Source organism: Nipponia nippon, unplaced genomic scaffold, assembly GCF_047370975.1.
Source record: "Nipponia nippon isolate SJK-2023a ecotype South Korea unplaced genomic scaffold, ASM4737097v1 scaffold_21, whole genome shotgun sequence".
NCBI classification, from domain to species: domain Eukaryota; kingdom Metazoa; phylum Chordata; class Aves; order Pelecaniformes; family Threskiornithidae; genus Nipponia; species Nipponia nippon.
Genome location: NW_028262338.1, coordinates 5,216,207 through 5,238,667, shown reverse-complemented (window position 1 = coordinate 5,238,667; position 22,461 = coordinate 5,216,207). Strand labels below are relative to the sequence as shown.

Below are 22,461 nucleotides of genomic sequence, written 5' to 3'. Positions count from 1 at the left end.
TGACCACATGAACGCAGTTGTCTTTGTGCTGCTGATAATCCATCTGCCGAAAGTGGCCTTACTATAGTTTCAGCGAGTCTGATCAAGAAATGGCTTATGTCCATCATAACTTACCTCTGTGTATCCTCACTCTTGGAGATGGGCACTTTTGCCACGTGAAGCTAGGAGTGTGGATATTTGGAGGCAAATATCTCTGGTTACTGGTAAGTAACCTTCATTTTTTTTCTTCCTGTCTTCATTTGTCTTCTATGCTTTGAAACCACCATTGACCTTATTTGCGCTCACCCATAGGCTCCAAAGGCTGGAAAGTTCACATCATGCTTAAAATCCAACTAAATTGAGTTAAACTAGCCAGGCAAGATTTTGAAAATATTTCTGCACTGCAGTTCTGTGTGTGTGAATTTATATATATCGCGAAGATTGACATTTCTCAATTTGCAGATGATTTGCTAAAGTAGTTCCAAAATGTGACAAGCTGTCAAAAAACATATATTTCAGAAGAGAAGTAGCTTTCCATATGAGCACCCATTCTATTCGCAAACTGAGGACCGGTTTTTCAATAACAGAAGGTTTGGAGTTGAAGTCAGACACTTGGGGTCTCTGGTTTTAGTTCCATAACCAACTTCGTCTGCCGTAGATGAGATTCTTGATAAGAATGAATGAGAACAAATTTGCTTTAGAAATAAATTTGTTATGCCTCCGCCTCCTATTTATACAAAACCTCACAAATCCTGTGGCATAATCTAAGTAACTCAGAAGCTGATTCTTTGATCTTACTCTTATGACTTCTGCTTTCAGGGGAAGTTAAACAAGGCGGCGGGCAGGGGGGCAACAGGTAGAGATAAGCCGAAGAGAATTGATGTGGAGCAGATCTAAAGGGCTAAAGAGATCAAGAGGAAAGTCTGCTGTGCAGCTTTGGCTTATTGGGCTCTGCTGTGCAAGGGTTGGTGTAGCAGGATGAATGAGATGTAAAATGACAATCCTTCTGAAACACTGACCAGGCCCTAATCAAGATAGGTCCTCAGATGGTAGTCCTTCAGACCCCGCCTCTGTATGAAGGTGTCGGGCTTTCTGTCCAGATCTCTTTGTGCCTGATGAGTATCTAAGCTCTGAAAGCCTGTGAAGTTTCTAGACTGCTCAGCTGTTTCTGTTTTATGCTTTCTTTTTCTCTAAAGCAACAATCCCGCTCATAAATACTATCTGGCCGTGGACCCTGTTTCAGGCTCACTGTACGTATCGGACACCAACAGTCGACGGATATACAAAGTCAAGTCCCTCACTGGCACGAAAGACCTAGCTGGTAACTCTGAAGTGGTGGCAGGGACTGGAGAGCAGTGCCTGCCCTTTGACGAAGCCAGATGTGGGGATGGAGGGAAGGCAGTGGATGCAACCCTAATGAGCCCTCGAGGTAAAGTAGGAAAAGAAGCTGGAGAAAATGACTGCGTGAGGCTAGGCTGGATGTGGAAATAATTATCTGGCAATTAAATCACTCCTTGCTCGGTAATTTTTATTCTGGGCTTTAATTACAGTGGATTGGCAAGTGTTCGTGCTTTGTTTAGTTAAAGCAAACTTTATTACCCCAACACTGAATGCTGCAAAAGGAGAACAGAACACAAATTAGCAGGGTACCGCTCACTCCAAGAAGCAAGCGTGTAAACTGGGAAACAAATTACTGTTTGAGATACAGTCTTTGGGGAGAAAAACTGCCTGCTGTGGCTGTTTTCTGAGCTGTTATTCTATGTATCCCCTTTTTCTTCCGAGGCAAAGGAAAAATAAAAGGATTTTTGCCCTTTCCAGTTTCTAATTTTTAACAAAAAGTTTTCAAGACAATGTAGAGATTTGGGGATGTGTTTCTTTTTAGGATGTTTTTTCCCCATTGTTTCATCTTAATTGTAAGGATGAATTAATCAGGTGTATTGCCAGGTGTTTCAAACGTCTTTGGATTTTATTTCAGTGGTTGAAAATAACTAGATGGTCGTAAACGCAAATAAAAATGGACAGTCCTGTTTCTTTGTATAGGTAATAGTTTCAGTTAATACATACAGAGTATACTAACAGGACAGAGCTGCTTACGTATTTTAAGTGAAGCCTCTACATAGAAGTTAAGAAGGTAAAGCTGTATCTTCTCTCACTGCCCAATAGGATGAGCACTGCAACCATTTGAAGACAAAATTTTTAGATCAATATTTTATTTTCAGCCCAAGAAACGGACAAGGCAGTGCGCCAAATCAAAGCAGGAAAGGCAAGTGAGAAAAAGCCTGCCCTCCTTCACAACAGGCAGCAGCATCCTTCTGTTCCTCCAAGGGAGCACCCTTTCCTTCGGTGCCTTTCCTCTCCAAGGACTCCCAATGGGACAGGCATTGAACCTTTCCTTTTTTTCTAGGCTGGAAGCCCCTCTGTCTTCATCTGGAAACACCAGATGTTCTTCCCATATTCCTTACTGCAACAGGTCAAAGAATTAAAACACGTCCTGAAAGAATATAATGTCCTCTTAATTTTTCAGAATTTTTAAAGCAATTTTAAAAGATCTCTAAAAATTTTTCTTCCTCATTAGATGCTTCAGATGAAGAAAGCCATGCCTCAAATTTCTGAGATTAAAACTTAGGAGATAATTTTTTTTTTCAGTTGGGTTTATTTAATATATCATACAGAGTTTGAATTTAGAAATAAGCTGATGCATTCTGCTGGCTCTTTGGCATGTTTGGGGGATTTCTGTGGTTTTGTTTTCTTTAAAGCTCCATAGGATAAACCTGCTTGATGCCATTTATTCAGCAGAACTGCAGGTACTTGGAGGATTCCAGGACCTGTGCTCAGGTTGGAAGGGAGGAAAGAACAGGGGAAGTGAACACACGTCACCATTTTGTAAACCTGTTAATAAGATGAAGCCTGCCTTGACGCAAGGAGCCTCACTGCTTCACTGATGCCTGGTTTTTATATTTGCAGGAATTGCAGTGGATAAGTATGGACTCATGTATTTTGTTGATGCCACTATGATTAGAAAAGTGGATCAGAACGGAATTATATCAACCCTGCTGGGCTCCAATGACCTAACTGCTGTTCGACCTCTCAGCTGTGATTCCAGCATGGACGTCACCCAGGTAGACTCTTACTGCATTTATTTTCTTCTCTGCCGTAGAAGAGATGGGCGTCTATTTTGGATGACTGCCTGGCCACTTAAGAAATACATTATGCAGCACAAGATGATAGCATATTTGATTCATTACTGAAATGAGTGAACCATCCTTTTACTGTGGCTAACACAGGTTATTTATGCAACTATAGAGAAATAAGGTTGAGATAATGGGAGTTATTGTCTTAATTGCTTGTTGTTCTGTAATTATTGTAGAGCTTCCACAATGTAGCATTCATTCTTTGCACAGAAACACAATTAGCCAAAGTTACCACTGCACGTAGCTTTAATATTTCCGAAAAACAAAATCATTGTTTGAAATAGTTGCCGTTCATGGCTTGGTTTCATGATTTACGCTGATAAACCCCTCACTAATTTGCTGTTGTTACACATGGAATTTTAAACACTAGAAGTGTACTTTTCAGTTACGAGTTTTACAGTAATAATTTGTGCAACTCATAGGTACGGCTGGAGTGGCCTACTGATCTCGCTGTCAATCCCATGGACAACTCACTTTATGTCCTAGAGAACAATGTTATTTTACGGATCACAGAAAATCATCAAGTTAGCATTATTGCTGGACGCCCCATGCACTGCCAGGTTCCTGGTATAGACTACTCTCTTAGCAAACTGGCTATTCATTCTGCACTTGAATCAGCCAGTGCCATTGCCATCTCACACACAGGAGTTCTTTACATCAGTGAGACAGATGAAAAAAAAATTAATCGGCTACGCCAGGTAACTACCAATGGAGAAATATGCCTTCTTGCAGGGGCAGCTTCAGACTGTGATTGCAAAAATGATGTCAACTGTAATTGCTATTCTGGGGATGATGGGTATGCCACTGATGCCATCTTAAATTCACCATCTTCCTTAGCTGTGGCCCCAGATGGTACCATCTACATAGCTGATCTTGGAAATATCCGCATTAGGGCTGTCAGTAAAAACAGGCCCATTCTTAATTCTTTTAACCAATATGAAGCTGCATCTCCAGGAGAACAGGAGCTGTATGTCTTCAATGCTGATGGGATTCACCAGTACACTCTCAGCCTTGTTACCGGAGAGTACTTGTACAATTTCACCTATAGCAGCGATAACGATGTCACGGAGGTGATGGACAACAATGGCAACTCCTTGAAGGTCCGTCGGGATGCCAGTGGGATGCCCCGCCATTTACTGATGCCGGATAATCAGATTGTCACGCTGGCTGTTGGCACTAATGGTGGACTCAAGCTAGTCTCAACACAGACCCTGGAGCTCGGATTAATGACATATAACGGAAACAGTGGTCTCTTAGCAACGAAGAGTGATGAAACAGGATGGACAACATTTTATGAGTAAGAATGTTTTTGGATATATTAAGCGTACATTTATTTTTCAAATGGTAGCGAGTAGGCCCTAAACTGACCCTACTGAAATTTGTTGTAGGCTTTTCACTGGTACTGAATAAGGCCGTTACATCTCAGTCTAGTATGATACTGGAAATGATTAAGTGGCTTCTTGATTTCGTCAGTTTGGCCGGGTCCTTTGGGTGGGTACCGAACCACCTAAATTCCTGCCCGCAGTTTGAGGCCGGTGGGGAAGCTCACCCACCGCCATTGCGAAGGACTGTCTGCCACGTTCAGAAACCCGTGTTTGATTTCCCAGATTGGGCCCCTGCTCTTAGTCATCAGCACGGCTGCAGATAACTCCCATCCAGAGCAGCCCCCAGCAATCTGTGGCTCCTACTGAGCTGCCTCTCGCTAGGAACCCTAACGCTGCCGTTTCTTTTGGAACTCAAATTACATATCTTTCTGTTCAGACTCATGTATTACTCATGGTTGTTAAAATGTTGATTAACTTCACTGATTGTTCAGTCTTGAGACAAGTGAGGAAATTAGATCCCCAGCTATCTGTCAGACCCCTGGTGTAACTTCCATAATTTGTAGATAACCCAAAAGCACACTGGTGTTCATGAGTGTATGGATTAAAAAGACAGAACTTCCTCTTCAAATGAAATTCATCAGAGATGACGTTCAAAAGTACAGTAAAAATCTAAAAAAACGAGTCAAATTTTTATTAATAGTGATCCTGTTCTTAGTAGTCTTATTGCCATTTATTGATCAAAACAATTTTAAATACAGAAGCTAAATGATATATTGAAAATAGATACAACTTTTAAGTATGGCGAGTCTGATGCCATATATTTCATTTGAAATTGTTAATTAATGATTACTAAATACCATTTCTCAAGTGAGTGGGTAAAAAGTATGAATATTTAATTTTAAATTGTGGGCTTATTTTTAAGGTTACAGACTAGCAGTGATGCACGGCTATTTTAGTTTACTAATGCATTCATCTTAGCCACCACTTTCTTTCTTTTTAGAGAAAACATAAGTAATGCAGGAAAAAAAAGAACTGCGCTCAGCCTGCTCTAAATGGGTCTAAATCAGCACTGCACATGAGTGTTTTGTCCGTGATGTGTTTCGTTTCCGTAGAAAGGAAAGCAGTGCCCTCTCGTGGTCCTTCTGCTGGGCCCTGGAAACTGAACCGCTGCCGTTTTTCCTCTGGGCTGGGGGTACAGATACGGAGGTTTTTTTCCCCTTAATATTTTGCAAAGAGTCTTTCTTTACCACACGTTAGTTACAGAAATAATCCAGGTATGTGAACGCATGAAGGTGTTACCCGCTGATTACAAGAGCAAGTAAAAGCTCACTGCACTAGACGGTGGTAAAATCTGACATTATTGCTGATGAAATCTGGATGCCCTTCTAGGTAGGTTTTTTTTGTTGTTTTGTTCCTCAATAGCTAGCTCAAGATTCAGATCAGAAGTCATATAAACTAGTTATTTCTCAAAACACCAGTAATTAATTGTAGAAAATTAAATCGCAAAGTAATTTAAAACTCTACATGAAAATCAATGGAACGTAAAAAAAGGTCATCAGAAAGTTACAAGTTACAAAACCGGTATAACTGGTGGCTGAGAATCAGGTGAAGTCCTAAGTTAGCACGATTTAATAGAAAAATTGTACTACGATTCCAAAGTAAATATACAAGGTAGGGGCTTTGAAGTCTTACTGAGATGCATCTGAAAATATAGTTTAATGTGTATATAGTGCTGACACGTTGACTAGATTTTTTCCCAAGATCAAGTAAGAAAAGATGCGCAACCCTTGCTTCAGGTCAGTGGACGTTAACTGCCATATTTAGGTGTAAATAGTACAGCCTGAGGAACTGCCTTAGATGATTAGTAACTGTGATGAGGCAGCAGAAATAACTTACTTTCTCCCAGATTTGTACATACGTTCCCATAAGCATAGAGCCCATAGATGAGAGGACAGTGTAGATGGTTTTTGCATTAAAAATGCATATACTTTATAGTACATGTATAAAATAAACTATATATGGTGATTGTTACCTTAGTTAGGAAAAAAGCCATAAAATGCCATTCACAAAGGCGTTAAAAGAAGATACGTGCCTCCATATGTGCGTGGAAAACCCTTTGTGAGGACTAGAAGTTAGCTATATGCACTGGAGATACTCACTACAAAATACCAGAAAAATAGAGGCATCTCCTTTAGGCTGATCCTAAGCAGCTGAGTGACTTTCAGTAACTCCTTAATATGCCTTGTCATCTCATGTGCCCCCACAGTTGAGGGGATTATTAGTAGGATTGTGATAATTATTTAAATCAGATTTACAATCATTCACAGTCTGCAGTCACTCAATACAGGTTTCTGGCTTCTGTTTGTTCTTCGAAGCAGCTCCAAGGGGAAAATTCTGTATTCATCATTATGCAATTTATTTTGGTAGCTATACGTTAATATCAATTGAAGATGAAAGAAATACTTAGCCAATGAGAGTTTATAAGGACAACAAAATAGTTTTCTGTGCCATTACATTCATGCATTCATACAGAGATAATACCCAAAATTGTTAATATGGCAGCAGAACTGGAAAAGAACAAATGGCTTTTAAGGAGTAAAATACCACATGAACTAAAATTCTTACGAAAGATTTATTTCAGTGCATGTATATCAACCAGACGCTGAAGTGCCGTGCTGTCTTATTGGGTATCTGAAACTGTGCCCTCAACATGCTCACAGATTTAAATTTGTGCCGTATATCAAGGTATGCATGTGTATATGCAGAGAAATGCATACACAAACTGTTTGTGTGCGTGTGTATACACACTCCATACGTATATTATCTATGTATATAGTGCACGTGTATATGCGTGCAGTTCATTTGCAGTAGGAACAGGCAAGGCTCTTAAATAATGTAACAGCTACCAGCAGGCTCACATGGGGTAATTTAAGCTTGGTTTTGGGCATGAAGCACAGATCTTTGAAGTGATCCTCAGTGGTATTCCACTTGGTCTTGGGAGCATCCTGAGAGAATGCTGCGGTTTTCTTCCTGCATCAGCGTGGTTTTTATAAGGGGGAGAAAATGGGGATATATGTAAATGTATGTGGATCTGCACCTTGCCCTGCGCTGCCTTAAGGCAAAGGCAGCTGTTACTCCTTTCTGCAGTACTGCGTATGGCACTGTCCTAGCTACTCCCACCTGCAAGCTGTCGAGCAGTACGCGTCTCAAACCTCAAAGACCAGAATGCTAGCAGTAAAAATTGCATACGATATAGAGGTGCCATAATATTGGAGATGGGAGAAGAGCCTTCAGTGCATTACCACAAGCCCGCTGAAGGGATGCACAGGTCAGATAGTTGTGCCACCCAAGTGCTCGGCGGTGTCTCACGGTTGAGCTATAGCTGTGGCTGGTGGCCCAGCCCACGCGGGCTGGCGGTGGCCAGCTGAGAGCCGCCAGGCTGGCGGGCACCAGCTCAGGCTGCAGGCAGGATCGGCCAACAGCTCTCGTGTCTGCCCGGGCACCGGTGGCTGGGGTCGCCCAGAGCTGGCCGCTCTCGGAAGCCTTTACCTGCTCGGGCAGACTTGGTCGCAATTAGCAATATGTTAGCGAGTTGGTAGTGGGCACCAGGAGGTGCTGGGTTTTTAAGATACTGGGATTAAGGAAGGATCTCTCCCCTTGTAATTTTGTTAGTAGAAAAACTTGGGATGAAACCTTACTTTAATTGAAGTCAGTAACAAAAGCTCAGGAATTTCAGTGTACCCAGAACGCACCTTATTTGAAGATACAAAGATTGCCTTGTCAGATCTGATTCATCTAGCCTGATGCTGTGTCACGGACTGTGATATGTAGTGGCTGCTTCTGAAGAAGATACCAAGAAGTCCCAGGTCGATTAGTATATTTTCCATTGCAAAATTTTCTTTTTTTACTTCATTAGACCCGGGTTCATGTCATGAAGAAGAAAGGTATATGACCATTTAATTCCTATATAGCTTTATTCTTATTATTCAGATAAGCGTCTGGGTGTTGTATTCTACTAAGCACTTGCTCTCACGTAATACATAAATTTAAAAAAAAAAAAACAAAACAACTCAGTAATATGTCACTACTAAATTTTGTAGTACATAAACGGTTTCTGTTTTATTAATTTAGAATCTTCTACCTTTAAGGTATTTTTTTAAATACGATTTTATTGATGCAATGGATAAAGTAGAAACGCCTTTTTTGTACATGGGTATTGCAGTCTGTATATATCATATAAGTAGTGAATTTTTTTATACGTCTAGCTCGTAAACTAAATCTTTGTAGAGAGTACTTTTATATCACTTGACGCGTGTCCATCCCTTGCTTATAAACCCTTTTAATCTCTGCCATTGCTGATTTCAAAAATTGTGACCAGCACAGGGAAATATGCCCCATGGTGGGAGGCAAAACACTGATTTCTAGAAATAGCATTACAATATTTTCATTTTTCTGTTTCAGTCTCTGTATGTCCTCATCCATATTTACTTTTAGACTGCCCTTGCACTTTGAACAGAGATTTTCAGTGAGTAGCCCACAGCAATCCCCAGGAATTTTTCCTGGGTTAATTAGAAACCCAGCAATGTGAAGGAAGAGTTTAAATTAATGTCTCATTTGCATTGCCTAAAATATATTTGCTGATGGGGAATTTCGCCAACCATTTTTCTGGATGTTCACCCAGCTCTGCATAGTCACGCTGAAGCCACTCATAGACTTTTCTAGTTTGTCCTAAATAGCATTGTCTCTTCTGTAAAATTTGGCACCTAAGTGTTCTCTTCATCACTCTGCTGATCACTAAATGTACCGCAGTAGTCCACATACAGACTCGTAGGGCCTATCCCATTATTAACCTTTGAGATTTTTGAAACTGTCCCTTTTTTGTACTTTTTGTTTTTCCTTGCTAGATGGATGCTTGACTGGATCAAGTTCTTCCCTCATCTATACTTTATGAGTACTTTGCAATGTTTTTTTGTGAAGACCTTTATACAGACTTAACCAAACCCCCTTTCCTAGACCATCTCAACATATTATCTTTTATCCAGTATTTTGTTGATATGGTTAAAAAAAAAATTATGTGTATATATATATATGAGTAGAAACGTGTGACTTCTATTAAGAAAAATCATGCTGCTTCATCTTTATTTGATCCTGAACTGCTTAAATGAACACAATATATTATTGGTCCCCTTTAGGTCGCATGATGCTTTCTTTTATTGATTTACTTCTTTGCCTAATACTTCCATTGGTTCTGGTAAGGCTTGTTGCTCCACAGGTGATTTTTTTCCTTCTCCCTCAATATTCAGTTGAATGGGTGCAACCATTTGCAATGGATTGGAAAGGCATATTTTATATTTGTATTAACTGAGGAGCCAGTTTGTGTGTTAATTTTGGAGATATGCTATACAGTTCAGGTGGCCTACTTTGAGGTTTCTGAATGATTTAATTGTAAAAAGTCATGTTGAAAGCACTGATTTTTTTTCATCTTTACAGCTAACCACGACGTACAAAGAACTCAGCTAGCTCCGTGATACTAAATGTGCTCCTCTTCTCTTCTGTTACTCTCAGGCAGTGCAATGGATTTACCAGTTCTCTTCCAGGCTTCCCGCTCCCTGGATTTCTACGTTCGAAGGATGACCAGTTGGTTTCAATCTCTACCTAAACTTTTCCCTTTATCTACACAGGACATTTTTTCTTGCCTTTCTGCTGTTTAGAAGTATGTGCGCTTTGGTAGCGGCTGGGTGAGAGACTCTTGCACAAGTAGAGAATTGCAGCAAGCAGAATGTCAGACTGGAATACTGATTTTGTTGCAGGTCCCTATTTCTTGCCCTTAAGATCCAAGGGATTGCTTCTGTAGCATACATATGCACACAAATACAGCATACTACAGGAAAGGGAGAAACACTATGATTTGATTTCAGGCAGCATTCCTTCTTTCCCCCCTCCTCAGGCTTTATACCTCTAAATAAATTTAACTCAATAAACTCATGGAGAGCCCTTTTTCTTTTATTTTTTTATCTTTATGCCTTTGGAGCACTTAATTCATCTAAGGTATATTCGGAGTGCTGACTGCTGCCCTTTGTGCAACTCCAACCTATTCTGTGCTTTAACTTCTCGGCATTCAGCTTTATGAGCCAAAATACTGACCCCAAAATGCAGTTTGATACCACAGATAAGATCTAAATGAAATCATTATTTTCTCAAGCTGACGTCCTCTCTTATGGCAAGTTTATTCCTTGATACGTCACTTAAGACCATACTTAGTAGTTTCCACTAAGTATTCAATTGCAAACGTATAGTGAATGCAATTGTATATTGTAGTATCCATCATAAGTCCGCTTCCTTAGAGTGAAATGCAACTATTAAAATACAGATGGATTTACTAATTATAATTGTTTGAGCCAAATATCACTCTGTATATCCATAATAATTTAATCAATTAATTTAATAATTCAGAAGGTGCTAGCCTGGATTTACAGTCATGTAGTTGAGATCAGTGTCTCTAAAAATTACTATTTCATCATTATAGACTCTTTCAAGAACAGAGAAATAGATATGGCCAGGATGTTCTTGAAAATCTGTTTCATTCTGGGTTTTTTGCACAAATGTGGTGAATTATTAATACGTTGGGTATTGAAATGAACATATATCCTCATGCTTTTTTGCTCTCACTAACTTTTCTATTAGCTATGATCATGAAGGGCGTCTGACCAATGTAACACGTCCCACTGGAGTGGTAACTAGCCTTCATCGAGAAATGGAAAAGTCTATTACCATCGACATTGAGAATTCTAATCGGGATGACGATGTCACGGTCATCACAAATCTCTCCTCTGTGGAGGCTTCCTATACAGTTGTTCAAGGTACCAAAGCACGCTTCTCAGCACATCTAACCACACACACAACTTGAGAAAGCAGTTCGCAAAAGATTTGTGTCATTTGTACACTCATGAGCAGGGGAAAAATATATAAGGTTTGCAAGAAAAACTCCCATAAAGCTTATTCCTAAAATGACAGGTCTTCAGGACAGGTAAGAGACATTTCACAATCATGGCTTTGTGTCAAATCTGTATGGTCATTACCTGCTGGCCTAAGTTCGTCCTGTCATTACCTCTTGGGTCAGGTTCGCTCTACCCACTCGCGTATTTCTCTGTACTTCACTGCAAAATTGGTTCTGACTTCAGTGCCACAGAGAGGCAGTCTGGCTGCTGCGCGTTGGCTGCCTGGGTAGAGATCCTTGTGGAGAGAGAGGCTCAGGTAACCTCCTACTATTAGAAATGAAATCTGCCAAATTTATACACTACCGTTAAATAAAATGCAGAACAATTGGGGCAGTGGATGATCTTGTGCCACAGTTGGCACTTCTGAGAACAGCGTTACAGCCCAAGCATGGCAGGAGAGATCAGCAGCAAAGCGGTTAAATGTTTTCGTAGAGCTTTCCAGCACCGCCCAGGCGCTCTATCTGATGAAGCGAAAACAGTCAGTTATCAAAGATAGACTGAAAGGGATTTGGTGAGTGATGGGGTTTTTTAATTAAGATGTAATGCCACTGGAATAAGAATTTCATCATGGAACAATAGTCTCCTCCTGACATAAATGTCAACATTTATAGACTATTATACCGTGACACATCTGGTTGCAAAGACTTTATTTCTCTTATACCAGATGATTAATTAGGTAGATGCTGTCCTTCTGTCAGACAAATATTGATGCTTTGGTGACAGTTGCACACTGTAGCGCTCCATCCTGGCTGAGAATGGACTTGGCTGCGTCAGACAGCTGGAGAACTGCACAGCCATAAAAGTCCAGGATTATTTTTATAACTCTTCTCCGACGGCCGAAAGGCCGGGTGTGCGCATCAGGCTGGGGCACTTCTGCTGGGCTGGCAGGAAGGCCGGCAAGCAAAGGGCTGTGGCTGCCAGCTTGCGTTGCTGGAGCCCCACACCTGGAGGATTTAAAGCCAGACTGAACTGCTGTACAAAGCCTCTGCTTGGAGACATTTTTTAAACAGAGGAAAAGGAAAAGAAGGGTGCTTACTTCTTCCCACTCATGAAGAGTCCAGCAGTCATCTTTTTTTTTTTCTTTTTGTCCTGGAGTTTAATGGTTTGTTGTTTATCCAGCAGTACAGTTGTCAGGAGTTTTTGTTCATGTTAGAAATACCTTACGTGACTGAACACATATCACTGTGCATTTTGATTCACAATTAAGACTAAAGGGAAAGCATAATGAAAGAAACACAGTATCTCTCTGCAGGCTCACTGTTACACTACTGTTCTTTACATGAATCAGTAACGTCTGTAATTTCCACCATAGTACCACGTAAATGGTAATTGCAGGCTGACTTCATTTAACATCAACAGGAGTGCAATAAAAAAACCAATCAAATTAAGCTATATGTTTTCTTTATGACTGGAGTAGCTAAATTATTTTCTTTTCATTATTGCTGTAGATCAAGTGAGGAACAGCTACCAGCTCTGTAATAATGGTACCTTGAGAGTGATGTATGCCAATGGCATGAGCATTAGCTTTCACAGCGAACCCCATGTCCTGGCGGGGACGGTGACTCCCACCATAGGACGATGTAATATTTCTCTGCCAATGGAAAATGGTTTAAACTCAATTGAATGGCGTCTGAGGAAGGAACAGATTAAAGGCAAAGTGACTGTGTTTGGAAGAAAGCTCAGGGTAAGTAGAATCTGTCGTTACAATGATGATCTTTTCTTCTGTGGGCAGAAAATTAATTTTCCATTTTGAAGGACGTCTTCCCTATTTTTACTTGTTAAAAATGTACAACTCTGGGACTGTCTTTGGTCTGACAATCTTTTCTTTATTTGAGAGGTCAGTTAACTGCATGGGATCATCCGCTGCAATCAGCTATAGAAGCTTCATTACTAAAAGTATTCCAAAAGAGGTTGGTAAAAATACCCAGAATATTGCTGCAAGTCACTCTGCTTCTGAAGGGGGCGGGGGGGGGGGAACCCAACCACTCACTGTTTTTAAAAATGCTATGGCACACTTACCACAGCTAGTCCTGGGGAACAAACACGATTACAGCTTGAGCGGTTACGTTCTACTTCTGTAAAATCCCCCTACAGATTCATTGAGACAGGCATATTGTGTTTATTCCCTTTCCCAAATGGCACGATTGGAAAATAATTGCCATAATTACAAAGCCATAAGCATAGGATAAGACAGACACTCAGGTCATGTAATCCATCCCCTGCCAAATTAAAGATGTGCTGCAGCTGGATTAATCCCATTCTGCGCTTAGCTGGCCTGTTTTTCACCCCTTAAGTATCTAAACTTTCACTGCCTGCTTCAGCATATATACAGTTTTGGAAGCGCTTTGAGATGCTGGGCCGAAAACAAATGTAGTGCTTATCAAGTCCTGGTTCGTTTAATAATTCTTTCAACATCATTGGACATGAGATACAGTTCTGTGTGTTCAAGATGATCTATTAAATGCAATATGTGTAAACAATTATGTAGTAATTTACAAAAAAATAATAAGACTCGGATGTTAAATTTTGGTATTTTCCTATTGCTTAACATCTGATTCACAGTGTTGAATTAACAAGTCTTTCCCTATTCTCACAAATGTCGGAATGCACCTATCGGGGAGAGGGGGAAGGTTAGACAAAAAATGGAATGAGATTAGCAGCTAATCCTTAATGACTAAATTTCATGGCTGTGTAATTGATTTCTGATGTGTTGACCTGCAGAAGTTGATTATAAGTAGAAAATAGATCAGCTCTGCATTTTGACTAGGTGTTCAAAATAAAAATAAATAGGACCCTGAAATGAAATTGCTGTAATCCTAACTCTCAATACTAAAAATTTAATAGAGGTACTTGTGGTAATTAGCTGAAGTTAAACACATCTTAGAGCTGAAACCTTGCCTGAGATGGATTTTCTTGCATCGTGTTTATGCAAATCAAAACACTGCTTTATCTAGCAACACCTCAACATTTAATTGTCTGGTGTTAGTTCCTGTAACAATAATCACATATCCATTTAGCTCTTTTAAATGAAAATCACTATGAGATTATAACAGGTTGAGTGGACTGAAAATGAAATTTGAAAATGATGGAGAAAGCATAGAATTTATTTGCATCTCATTTATTCTAATTCATCTTTATAAATTGTTTAGTGAATGAAATAGAGCGAGTGTGTTGGGACATCGGGGGGAGCAGGTGGCAGGCAGGGCGGGCTGCGGCAGCTGGGACAGCTGTGGCACGTAGCGGCACAGACCGGGGGCAGAGCTAAACACCCACCGGCGCCGGGACGGCCGGTGAGAGAGTGTGCGGAGCCATCTCCTGAATCCCCAATTCAGAATCAAGTATGACTGAAAGGGGGTGTTATTATACGGGACTCGCCTCTTGTGAGTCTTTACCAGAGCCCATACCCCTTTTCTTCAATACTTCAAGGGGGCCCATGAGAAAGATGGGGACGGACTTTTTAGCAGGGCCTGTTGCGATAGGACAAGGGGTGATGGTTTTAAACTAAAAGAGGGGAGATTCTGACTAGGTATAAGGAAGAAATTTTTTACGATGAGGGTGGTGAGATGCTGGCACAGGTTTCCCAGAGGCATGGTAGATGCCCCATCCTTGGAAACATTCAAGGCCAGGCCGGACGGGGCTCTGAGCAACGTGGTCTGGTTGAAGATGTCCCTGCTCATTGCAGGGGGCTTGGACTCGATGGCCTTTAAAGGTCCCTTCCAACCCAAACTATTCAATGGTTCTTCAGGTAGTGCTGCTACCTGTGCCCCCAGCTCTGCTCATCGTGGCAGCTCTCCATGTCGGCCTCTGCAAACGTGCCTGGGCAGACTTCATTAAGCCGAGAAAGGAAGACCTGCGCTTCACCTTTGCGTTATCCCGCTTACTGTCCGCTACTATTTTATGCACCACACGTTCAGTGTCTTGTTGTAGTTTCAGATAAAGTCTTGATAAGATTCCCTTCTGAAGCGTTTTTGTTACAGTGCATCAGCATCACGTAAGCGATTTCTGTTGCAAGGCCTTTACCCAAGGCAGAGAGGGCTCATCCCTACTGCCGCTTGGTCAGCAGCAGCCCAGGGAAACCCAGCTGTGCATGTAGGTGGTGGAATAAAAGAGAAAGAGCTTGTTAGGTAATCTTCAGTCATGATACTGGTAATAGCATTATTAGTGTTCCCAGGAAGAGTGGGAGTTAGTCATTCTGTTTGGGTTTCTATATCATTAATTGACACTACAATTACACGCTCTGGTTTTACCGATTTTACAAATGAAAATGAAGTGACTGAATTATCCAAGCAGGTGCTTCCTTATTCTCCAAGTGATGTTTGTGTGTGTGTGCATAGCTCTTGTCTGAGTAATCATTAAAAAAACCCTAATACTTTAGTTTTCAATGGCAAAAAAACTAATAACCTTTATACCGTTTTGGAGAAAAGGGAGGATACCTGGAATCAGACTTTCCTACATACAGACTACAGTTGCAGTTACTGTAATGGAGCGAAGAAATCCCAACTGCTTTATGAAGCTTCAGAAATTAAAAAAACAAAACAAACGCAAACAAAAACCCAAAAGCTAAAATTCAGTTTGTAATCTTTCTGAAAACTTTTTTTTTTTTTTTTTGCTTCTTAGAAAATCTGCCTGTCCTTAAGAAATGGGGATCTTTCAGTCATACACTGGCCCTTTAATGTTATAAATGTTATAGCTGAATGTTTTTGAGAAGTGAAAGCTCTCTTCTGCTTCCCCAAGAGCTCTGTGAAGGAAAGGCTTTTGATATGTCTCTGTCATCAGGATCGATCCTACGCTTCCAAAACTAGAGAATCAGTTGAGAAGTACTGATGCTGAGTTTGGCTTCCCTGGCTTTGTTTCCATTACAGCGGGAGAGCAGAATAGGATTTATTTTGCCAAGGTGTTTTAAAAAAAATACCCTGTCTTTTCTTGGAATCGCAGAAGTTGTTGCTGGGATAACCTTTGGGAAAACCTACAGAAAAGAGCTTTTTCTAATAATTACCCACTGAGGAAATGCAAACTGTTAAAGAGCTAAATTTTATTAATGGAAAAAATTAGGATAATGAGCGATAATTTGCAATAATTATTTCTTTACAAACACAAAATTGTATTAATTTTAAGTTTGCTTTCTGTATAACTGAATTCCTACAGAGTTGGTTGGGATGGGAATTGGGTTTACCCCTGCCAGTGAAAATATCTCAGAATAACTTTTATGTCCTTGAGAAAGGCTCAGGGTTAATTTACATATTGTTTGATGTGCAGTTTAATTTTGGATAAGAGAAAACGTTGCTTAATCAAAGCTACTGTAAAATATAAGCTGAAGAACAAATTCCCAGAAACTGATGAATACTTTTTAAGTAGTCATTGCTCTCAAATTATGTCTAATTTAAAGACTTCTACTTTATTAATGATGCATCTACAATTAGATTACTTAAGGAGCTTTATCAGATTACAGCATTAGCCTGAATTCTGTGGCTTAGCCTCCAGTGAATATATTTATGTATCTCTCATTATAGCACTCTCACTAGAAGCCTCTCCATTTGGCGTTCTTATGCTCCTTTGCTTCTGTTTTGCTCTTTTATTAAAAATAAAATAAAAATCTGGGACTGAAACACTTCATGCTGTACTTTGATTTGAAAATTGTACCTGAAAAAAAAAGGGAAAAAAAAGAAAAATATTTAAGCTAATTATTTAGCTCTTTTGTTTCTCAAAACTGGAAGCCCATCTTTCCTAGCCTGTATGATCAAGGATTTTTAATCAGAAGTGAAACCCGTCCCAACTGATCGGGTTGCTGAGGGATCTATTGAATATATGGGAAGTAAATTAAGAAAACATTAAATTAATGAATTCATAAGCAGGGTGTTGCAGCTACAGAACCTAACTGGCTAAACCTCAATGAAGACACAAAATTATAATTTCTTCTGTTGTTCTTGCAGTCATTGTAGGGAAAAAGGCTAAGAACTGCTGAAGTAGAAGAATTATTTCCATGCAGTAGAAGAATTATTTCCATGCAGAATAATCCGTTTCTCTGCTAAGTGCTAACACTCTGCACTTTAAGACCTAGGCGTGCAGCATGTCTGTCTGTGCTGACAGGAGGGAAGCTGCTCTCTGTAAGATTACAGCTCCCGTGTTGCAGGGAGATGGGAAATACCCCAGTAAAACACTCAAAGTTACGTATTTGAATATACCGAGAAGTAGAAAGCAAAAGCCAGTTAAGAGGAAGACATCCTACACTTTTCAAAAATGTGGGGAAATTGAGTTCTCTGTTGTGCATGCTATTTTCACGCTGAAAATCCACAGAGGCGTAGTGCCCACCGCTCACTGAATGCAGCCTGCTTTCATTCAATAGGTGCACGGAAGGAATTTACTGTCCATTGATTACGACCGGAACATACGCACAGAAAAAATCTATGACGATCACCGGAAATTTACGCTGAGGATAATTTACGATCAGCTAGGACGGCCTTTCCTTTGGCTACCCAGCAGCGGCCTGGCTGCTGTCAACGTGTCTTACTTCTTCAACGGGCGCCTGGCTGGGCTCCAGCGCGGTGCCATGAGTGAAAGAACGGACATCGATAAGCAAGGCAGGATCATATCGCGCATGTTTGCAGATGGGAAGGTTTGGAGCTACACCTATCTAGAAAAAGTAGGTGATGTTGTTTTACCTTCTGACATCAGCTACAAAGAGACAAAATGCTGTTTGGCTTCATTTTAAGCTCTGTACATAACACACATACAAATTACCTAAATTTGATGTATTCCAGCTGTTAAGAATCCCTTTGTACCCCATTGCAAAATTCCTTACTTTTCAATTAGTCAACTGAATTTGACTAATTTTTAGTGGGAAATACTTTGTTCATGGTTTGTGTCTTTTGATATTTTCCTGAAAGTGGTTAGGCTGCCGTATAATGGCATAAACTAACACAATGAATTGTGCTTAATTAAGACCAAAAATGCATGACTAAAGCTGACAAAAGGTTCAGGTAGAAACAGGTAATTCGTCTCTAATCATTATTTATTTAATGAAAATATGGTAATGCATTTTTACTTAGCCGAATTAGGACACTTCAATCATAAAAGTGTCCTAAATACTTCAAAATTGCATATTATTCTCCCTTTCCCTTCTTTGAATCTGTTGTTTTAAGCAAACCAGAGCTGATGTTCTCTGCTTAATTTCTCACATATTTCACAGCAATAGTTGGGAATTACAACTGCTAGCAGAAAGATAAATCAAGTCATTTATGTAACTCCTTTGCATCCCTCAGAAAAAAAGAAGTCCTACTGAAGGGAGGGTAGCTAATAGTTGCTAACCTACACTTTCTCTGGAGTGTCAGCATATTGATTTCCAAGTAGCAGATCCTCTCATCTGGCAATCTGACAATACTCCTGAGCAGCTTTGTGCCCCTAACTAATGTACCTAATTCTCCTTGTAGTCATATAACATTAGTGCCTCTTCAGTAAACTTTTCTTTAATGCCTTCCAAGAGGTCACAGGCTGAAAGCTAGTAACTGTGTATTCATATTTTTCCCTACAGTCGATGGTACTACTGCTTCAGAGTCAGCGACAGTACATCTTCGAGTATGATTCTTCAGACCGACTTCATGCTGTTACCATGCCGAGTGTTGCTCGGCACAGCATGTCAACTCACACTTCTATTGGCTACATTAGAAATATTTATAACCCTCCTGAAAGCAATGCATCAGTCATTTTTGATTACAGCGATGATGGGAGGATTTTGAAAACATCATTTTTAGGTACTGGCCGACAAGTCTTCTACAAGTATGGAAAGCTGTCTAAATTATCTGAAATTGTTTATGACAGCACTGCAGTTACTTTTGGATACGATGAAACTACAGGTGTCCTAAAAATGGTGAATTTGCAAAGTGGAGGATTTTCTTGTACAATCCGCTATCGTAAAATTGGTCCTCTCGTTGACAAACAAATCTACAGATTTTCTGAAGAAGGTATGGTCAATGCGAGGTTCGATTATACATATCATGATAATAGCTTTCGAATCGCGAGCATCAAACCCATAATAAGTGAGACGCCTCTTCCAGTTGATCTTTACCGTTACGATGAGATTTCTGGCAAAGTAGAGCATTTTGGCAAGTTTGGAGTTATTTATTATGATATAAATCAAATTATTACTACAGCAGTTATGACACTGAGTAAGCACTTTGATACCCACGGACGCATTAAAGAAGTTCAGTATGAAATGTTCAGATCCCTGATGTACTGGATGACTGTCCAATATGACAGCATGGGAAGGGTGACTAAAAGGGAACTGAAACTTGGTCCATATGCCAACACGACCAAGTATACCTACGATTACGATGGAGATGGGCAGCTGCAAAGCGTAGCAGTAAATGATAGGCCAACCTGGCGTTACAGTTACGATCTGAATGGAAACCTTCATCTCTTGAATCCTGGAAACAGCGTCCGATTGATGCCTCTGCGCTATGACCTAAGAGACAGGATTACCCGCCTAGGTGACATACCATACAAAATTGATGATGATGGATTCCTGTGCCAGCGAGGCTCAGACGTATTTGAGTACAACTCCAAAGGACTCTTAACAAGAGCTTACAACAAAGCAAATGGGTGGAGTGTTCAGTACCGTTATGATGGACTCGGCCGAAGGGCTTCCTGTAAGACTAACCTGGGGCATCATCTACAGTACTTCTACGCTGATCTTCACAATCCAACAAGGGTAACTCACGTCTACAATCATTCCAATTCAGAAATTACCTCTTTGTACTACGATCTGCAAGGCCACCTCTTTGCAATGGAGAGCAGCAGTGGGGAAGAGTATTATGTCGCCTCTGATAACACAGGCACTCCGTTAGCCGTGTTCAGCATCAATGGCCTCATGATCAAACAGCTTCAGTACACAGCATATGGGGAGATTTATTACGACTCTAACCCCGATTTCCAGCTGGTTATTGGGTTCCATGGAGGGCTGTATGATCCTTTAACCAAACTTGTCCATTTTACCCAAAGGGACTATGATGTCCTGGCTGGACGCTGGACATCTCCTGATTACACCATGTGGAAAAACATTGGTAAAGAACCCGCTCCTTTCAATCTGTACATGTTCAAGAGTAACAACCCTCTCAGCAATGAACTGGATCTAAAGAATTATGTAACAGGTGAGACTTCATTGTATTTCTTATAAATAACTCTACAGTTTGGAGGCTGATTTGGGAAAGAAATCAGACTTCTCCTTACTAGCCATTTGCTGATTCCTCCCATCAAGGTTGGGCCGTTTTCCTTTTTGTGCTATGAAGAGGGCTGGCTAGTCCCGAGTCCTTGATACTGCTCCTCCCCGAACGAAGGGCGCTAAATCGCTAAATGAGAAGCCAGACTGAATTATGGGGGGGGGGGGGAATTTGCCTAAATATTCCATTTAAGCGCAGCCATAGTGCTCTTCCTATTGCACCAGTGCTGCATGAAGATGTGTTCATTCTGATTTTATATAAAGAAAAGTGAAGTCACCTACAAGAATCACTGGCGGGTTAGTTGCAGAATCGGGAACCAGAACTGCCCAGCATCTCTTCCCTTGAGGGCTACTTTCAAAATTAACTGCTGACTGCGCCCATGGGCACATTACGAATTAGCACCAAGAACAGATTTAATTAAAACCTCTTTTTTCCCATTTAATTTTTAATATGCAAACAGTCTTTAGTCTTTAAAAGAAAAATCTTGATTTTTTTTGAATTATTTCCTCCTGAAAGACTAAGAAATTTCATGAAGTGTGTAGAGCTGAGAAAGAGAAACAATAAAGTAGTTGTGATTGCGTATGTTAGAATTGGGTAAAACTTGTAACCTCTTCTTAATTAGTAATAATTTTTCACTTAGTAAGATCACACAGTACTTGAACTAGCTGCTGGCAATTTCTAAAAAGAAAGGTAATTAATATGTCTTCAGGAAAAGCTTTTCAGAATTTAATATGCAGTATACAATAATTGGAGCAGTGATATCATTTTTAAAAAGAAACTATCTTAATTTTAGCAGTAATTTGAATTTCAAGAAAAGTGTGCATTTCCTTCAAAGAAAATCATAGCAGGTCTCATTAGTACATTGGGACCTCATCGTATGTGTAACACACCGTAGGTGCTACTGTAGCTGCCTTGCAATTTGAAGATAGTGCAATTTGTATCTGATAGCGTGAAAATATTGGTTACTAAAATTACCTTGGGATCAAATTCTGTTGTTCTAAGTTCAACCAAATTCCTATTTTCATCCACCACTGTTTGATTTAGATTTTCAGTGTCATCTCATGATATTTTGCTACGTTCTGAAATTGCATTAATTTAATTTATCCATCCACTGGATGAAATCTAGGAAGATATATTGCATTTCGGTATAATACACACCTTGTAGTCTGTAAAAATACTTCATTGCTGATGAAAATACTTGTTGCTGTAGGGACTAAACAGATTATCTTGCACAAGAAGTGATTATGGTGGCACCTTGGTTGTCATAGTTTAAAAGAAAAAAAAAAATAGAAAACAAACAAACAAAAAATACTTCCCCACCCCAGTCCAGTCTTACTGTTAACCCCGGCACTGCTGTATTCACCGGTTTCGTTGAACAGGAATTCCCGTAGCAAGTGCAGTGCTGCAAAGCACATTAGCTAAGCAAACCTATATACCTTGTACGTAGGCCCTCCTCTTTTTTTGCGGAATTAGGGCAACTGAAGTTAATTGTTCAGGAGATACCATTATACCATAAAATAAATTGAGGCCTTAAAAAGGCACAGTAACCCTGTGCAGTCCAAAGCTAGAGGAAAAATATGGTAGGCACTGTGTGATGGGCGATAGACACAAATGCCTTTGTAGAAGCAGAATATTCTACTACTTATTTTAGTGTCAGAATGGCTAAGAGAAGACTTTTGCTGTTGACTGTCCGCAGCCAAGAAGCATTACATTTTTTATGATGTAACATTGCCTCTGCTAAAAATTTGGGGAAAAC

At 40.1% G+C, this 22,461-nt stretch overlaps 1 protein-coding gene across 4 annotated transcripts in view; it reads left to right on the top strand.

Annotated features, from left to right (window-relative positions):
• Positions 1–22,461, top strand: part of TENM2 (teneurin transmembrane protein 2) — a 1,190,981-nt gene that overhangs the window by 1,164,793 nt on the left and 3,727 nt on the right. For all 4 annotated transcript variants that reach the window (XM_087760050.1, XM_087760049.1, XM_087760052.1 and 1 more), the window contains 7 exons: positions 1,176–1,408; positions 2,944–3,098; positions 3,593–4,467; positions 11,180–11,355; positions 12,942–13,177; positions 17,837–18,133; positions 19,022–20,636. In XM_087760050.1, coding sequence (XP_087616176.1) covers positions 1,176–1,408; positions 2,944–3,098; positions 3,593–4,467; positions 11,180–11,355; positions 12,942–13,177; positions 17,837–18,133; positions 19,022–20,636 — 3,587 coding nt within the window. The remainder of the gene's footprint in view (positions 1–1,175; positions 1,409–2,943; positions 3,099–3,592; positions 4,468–11,179; positions 11,356–12,941; positions 13,178–17,836; positions 18,134–19,021; positions 20,637–22,461) is intronic.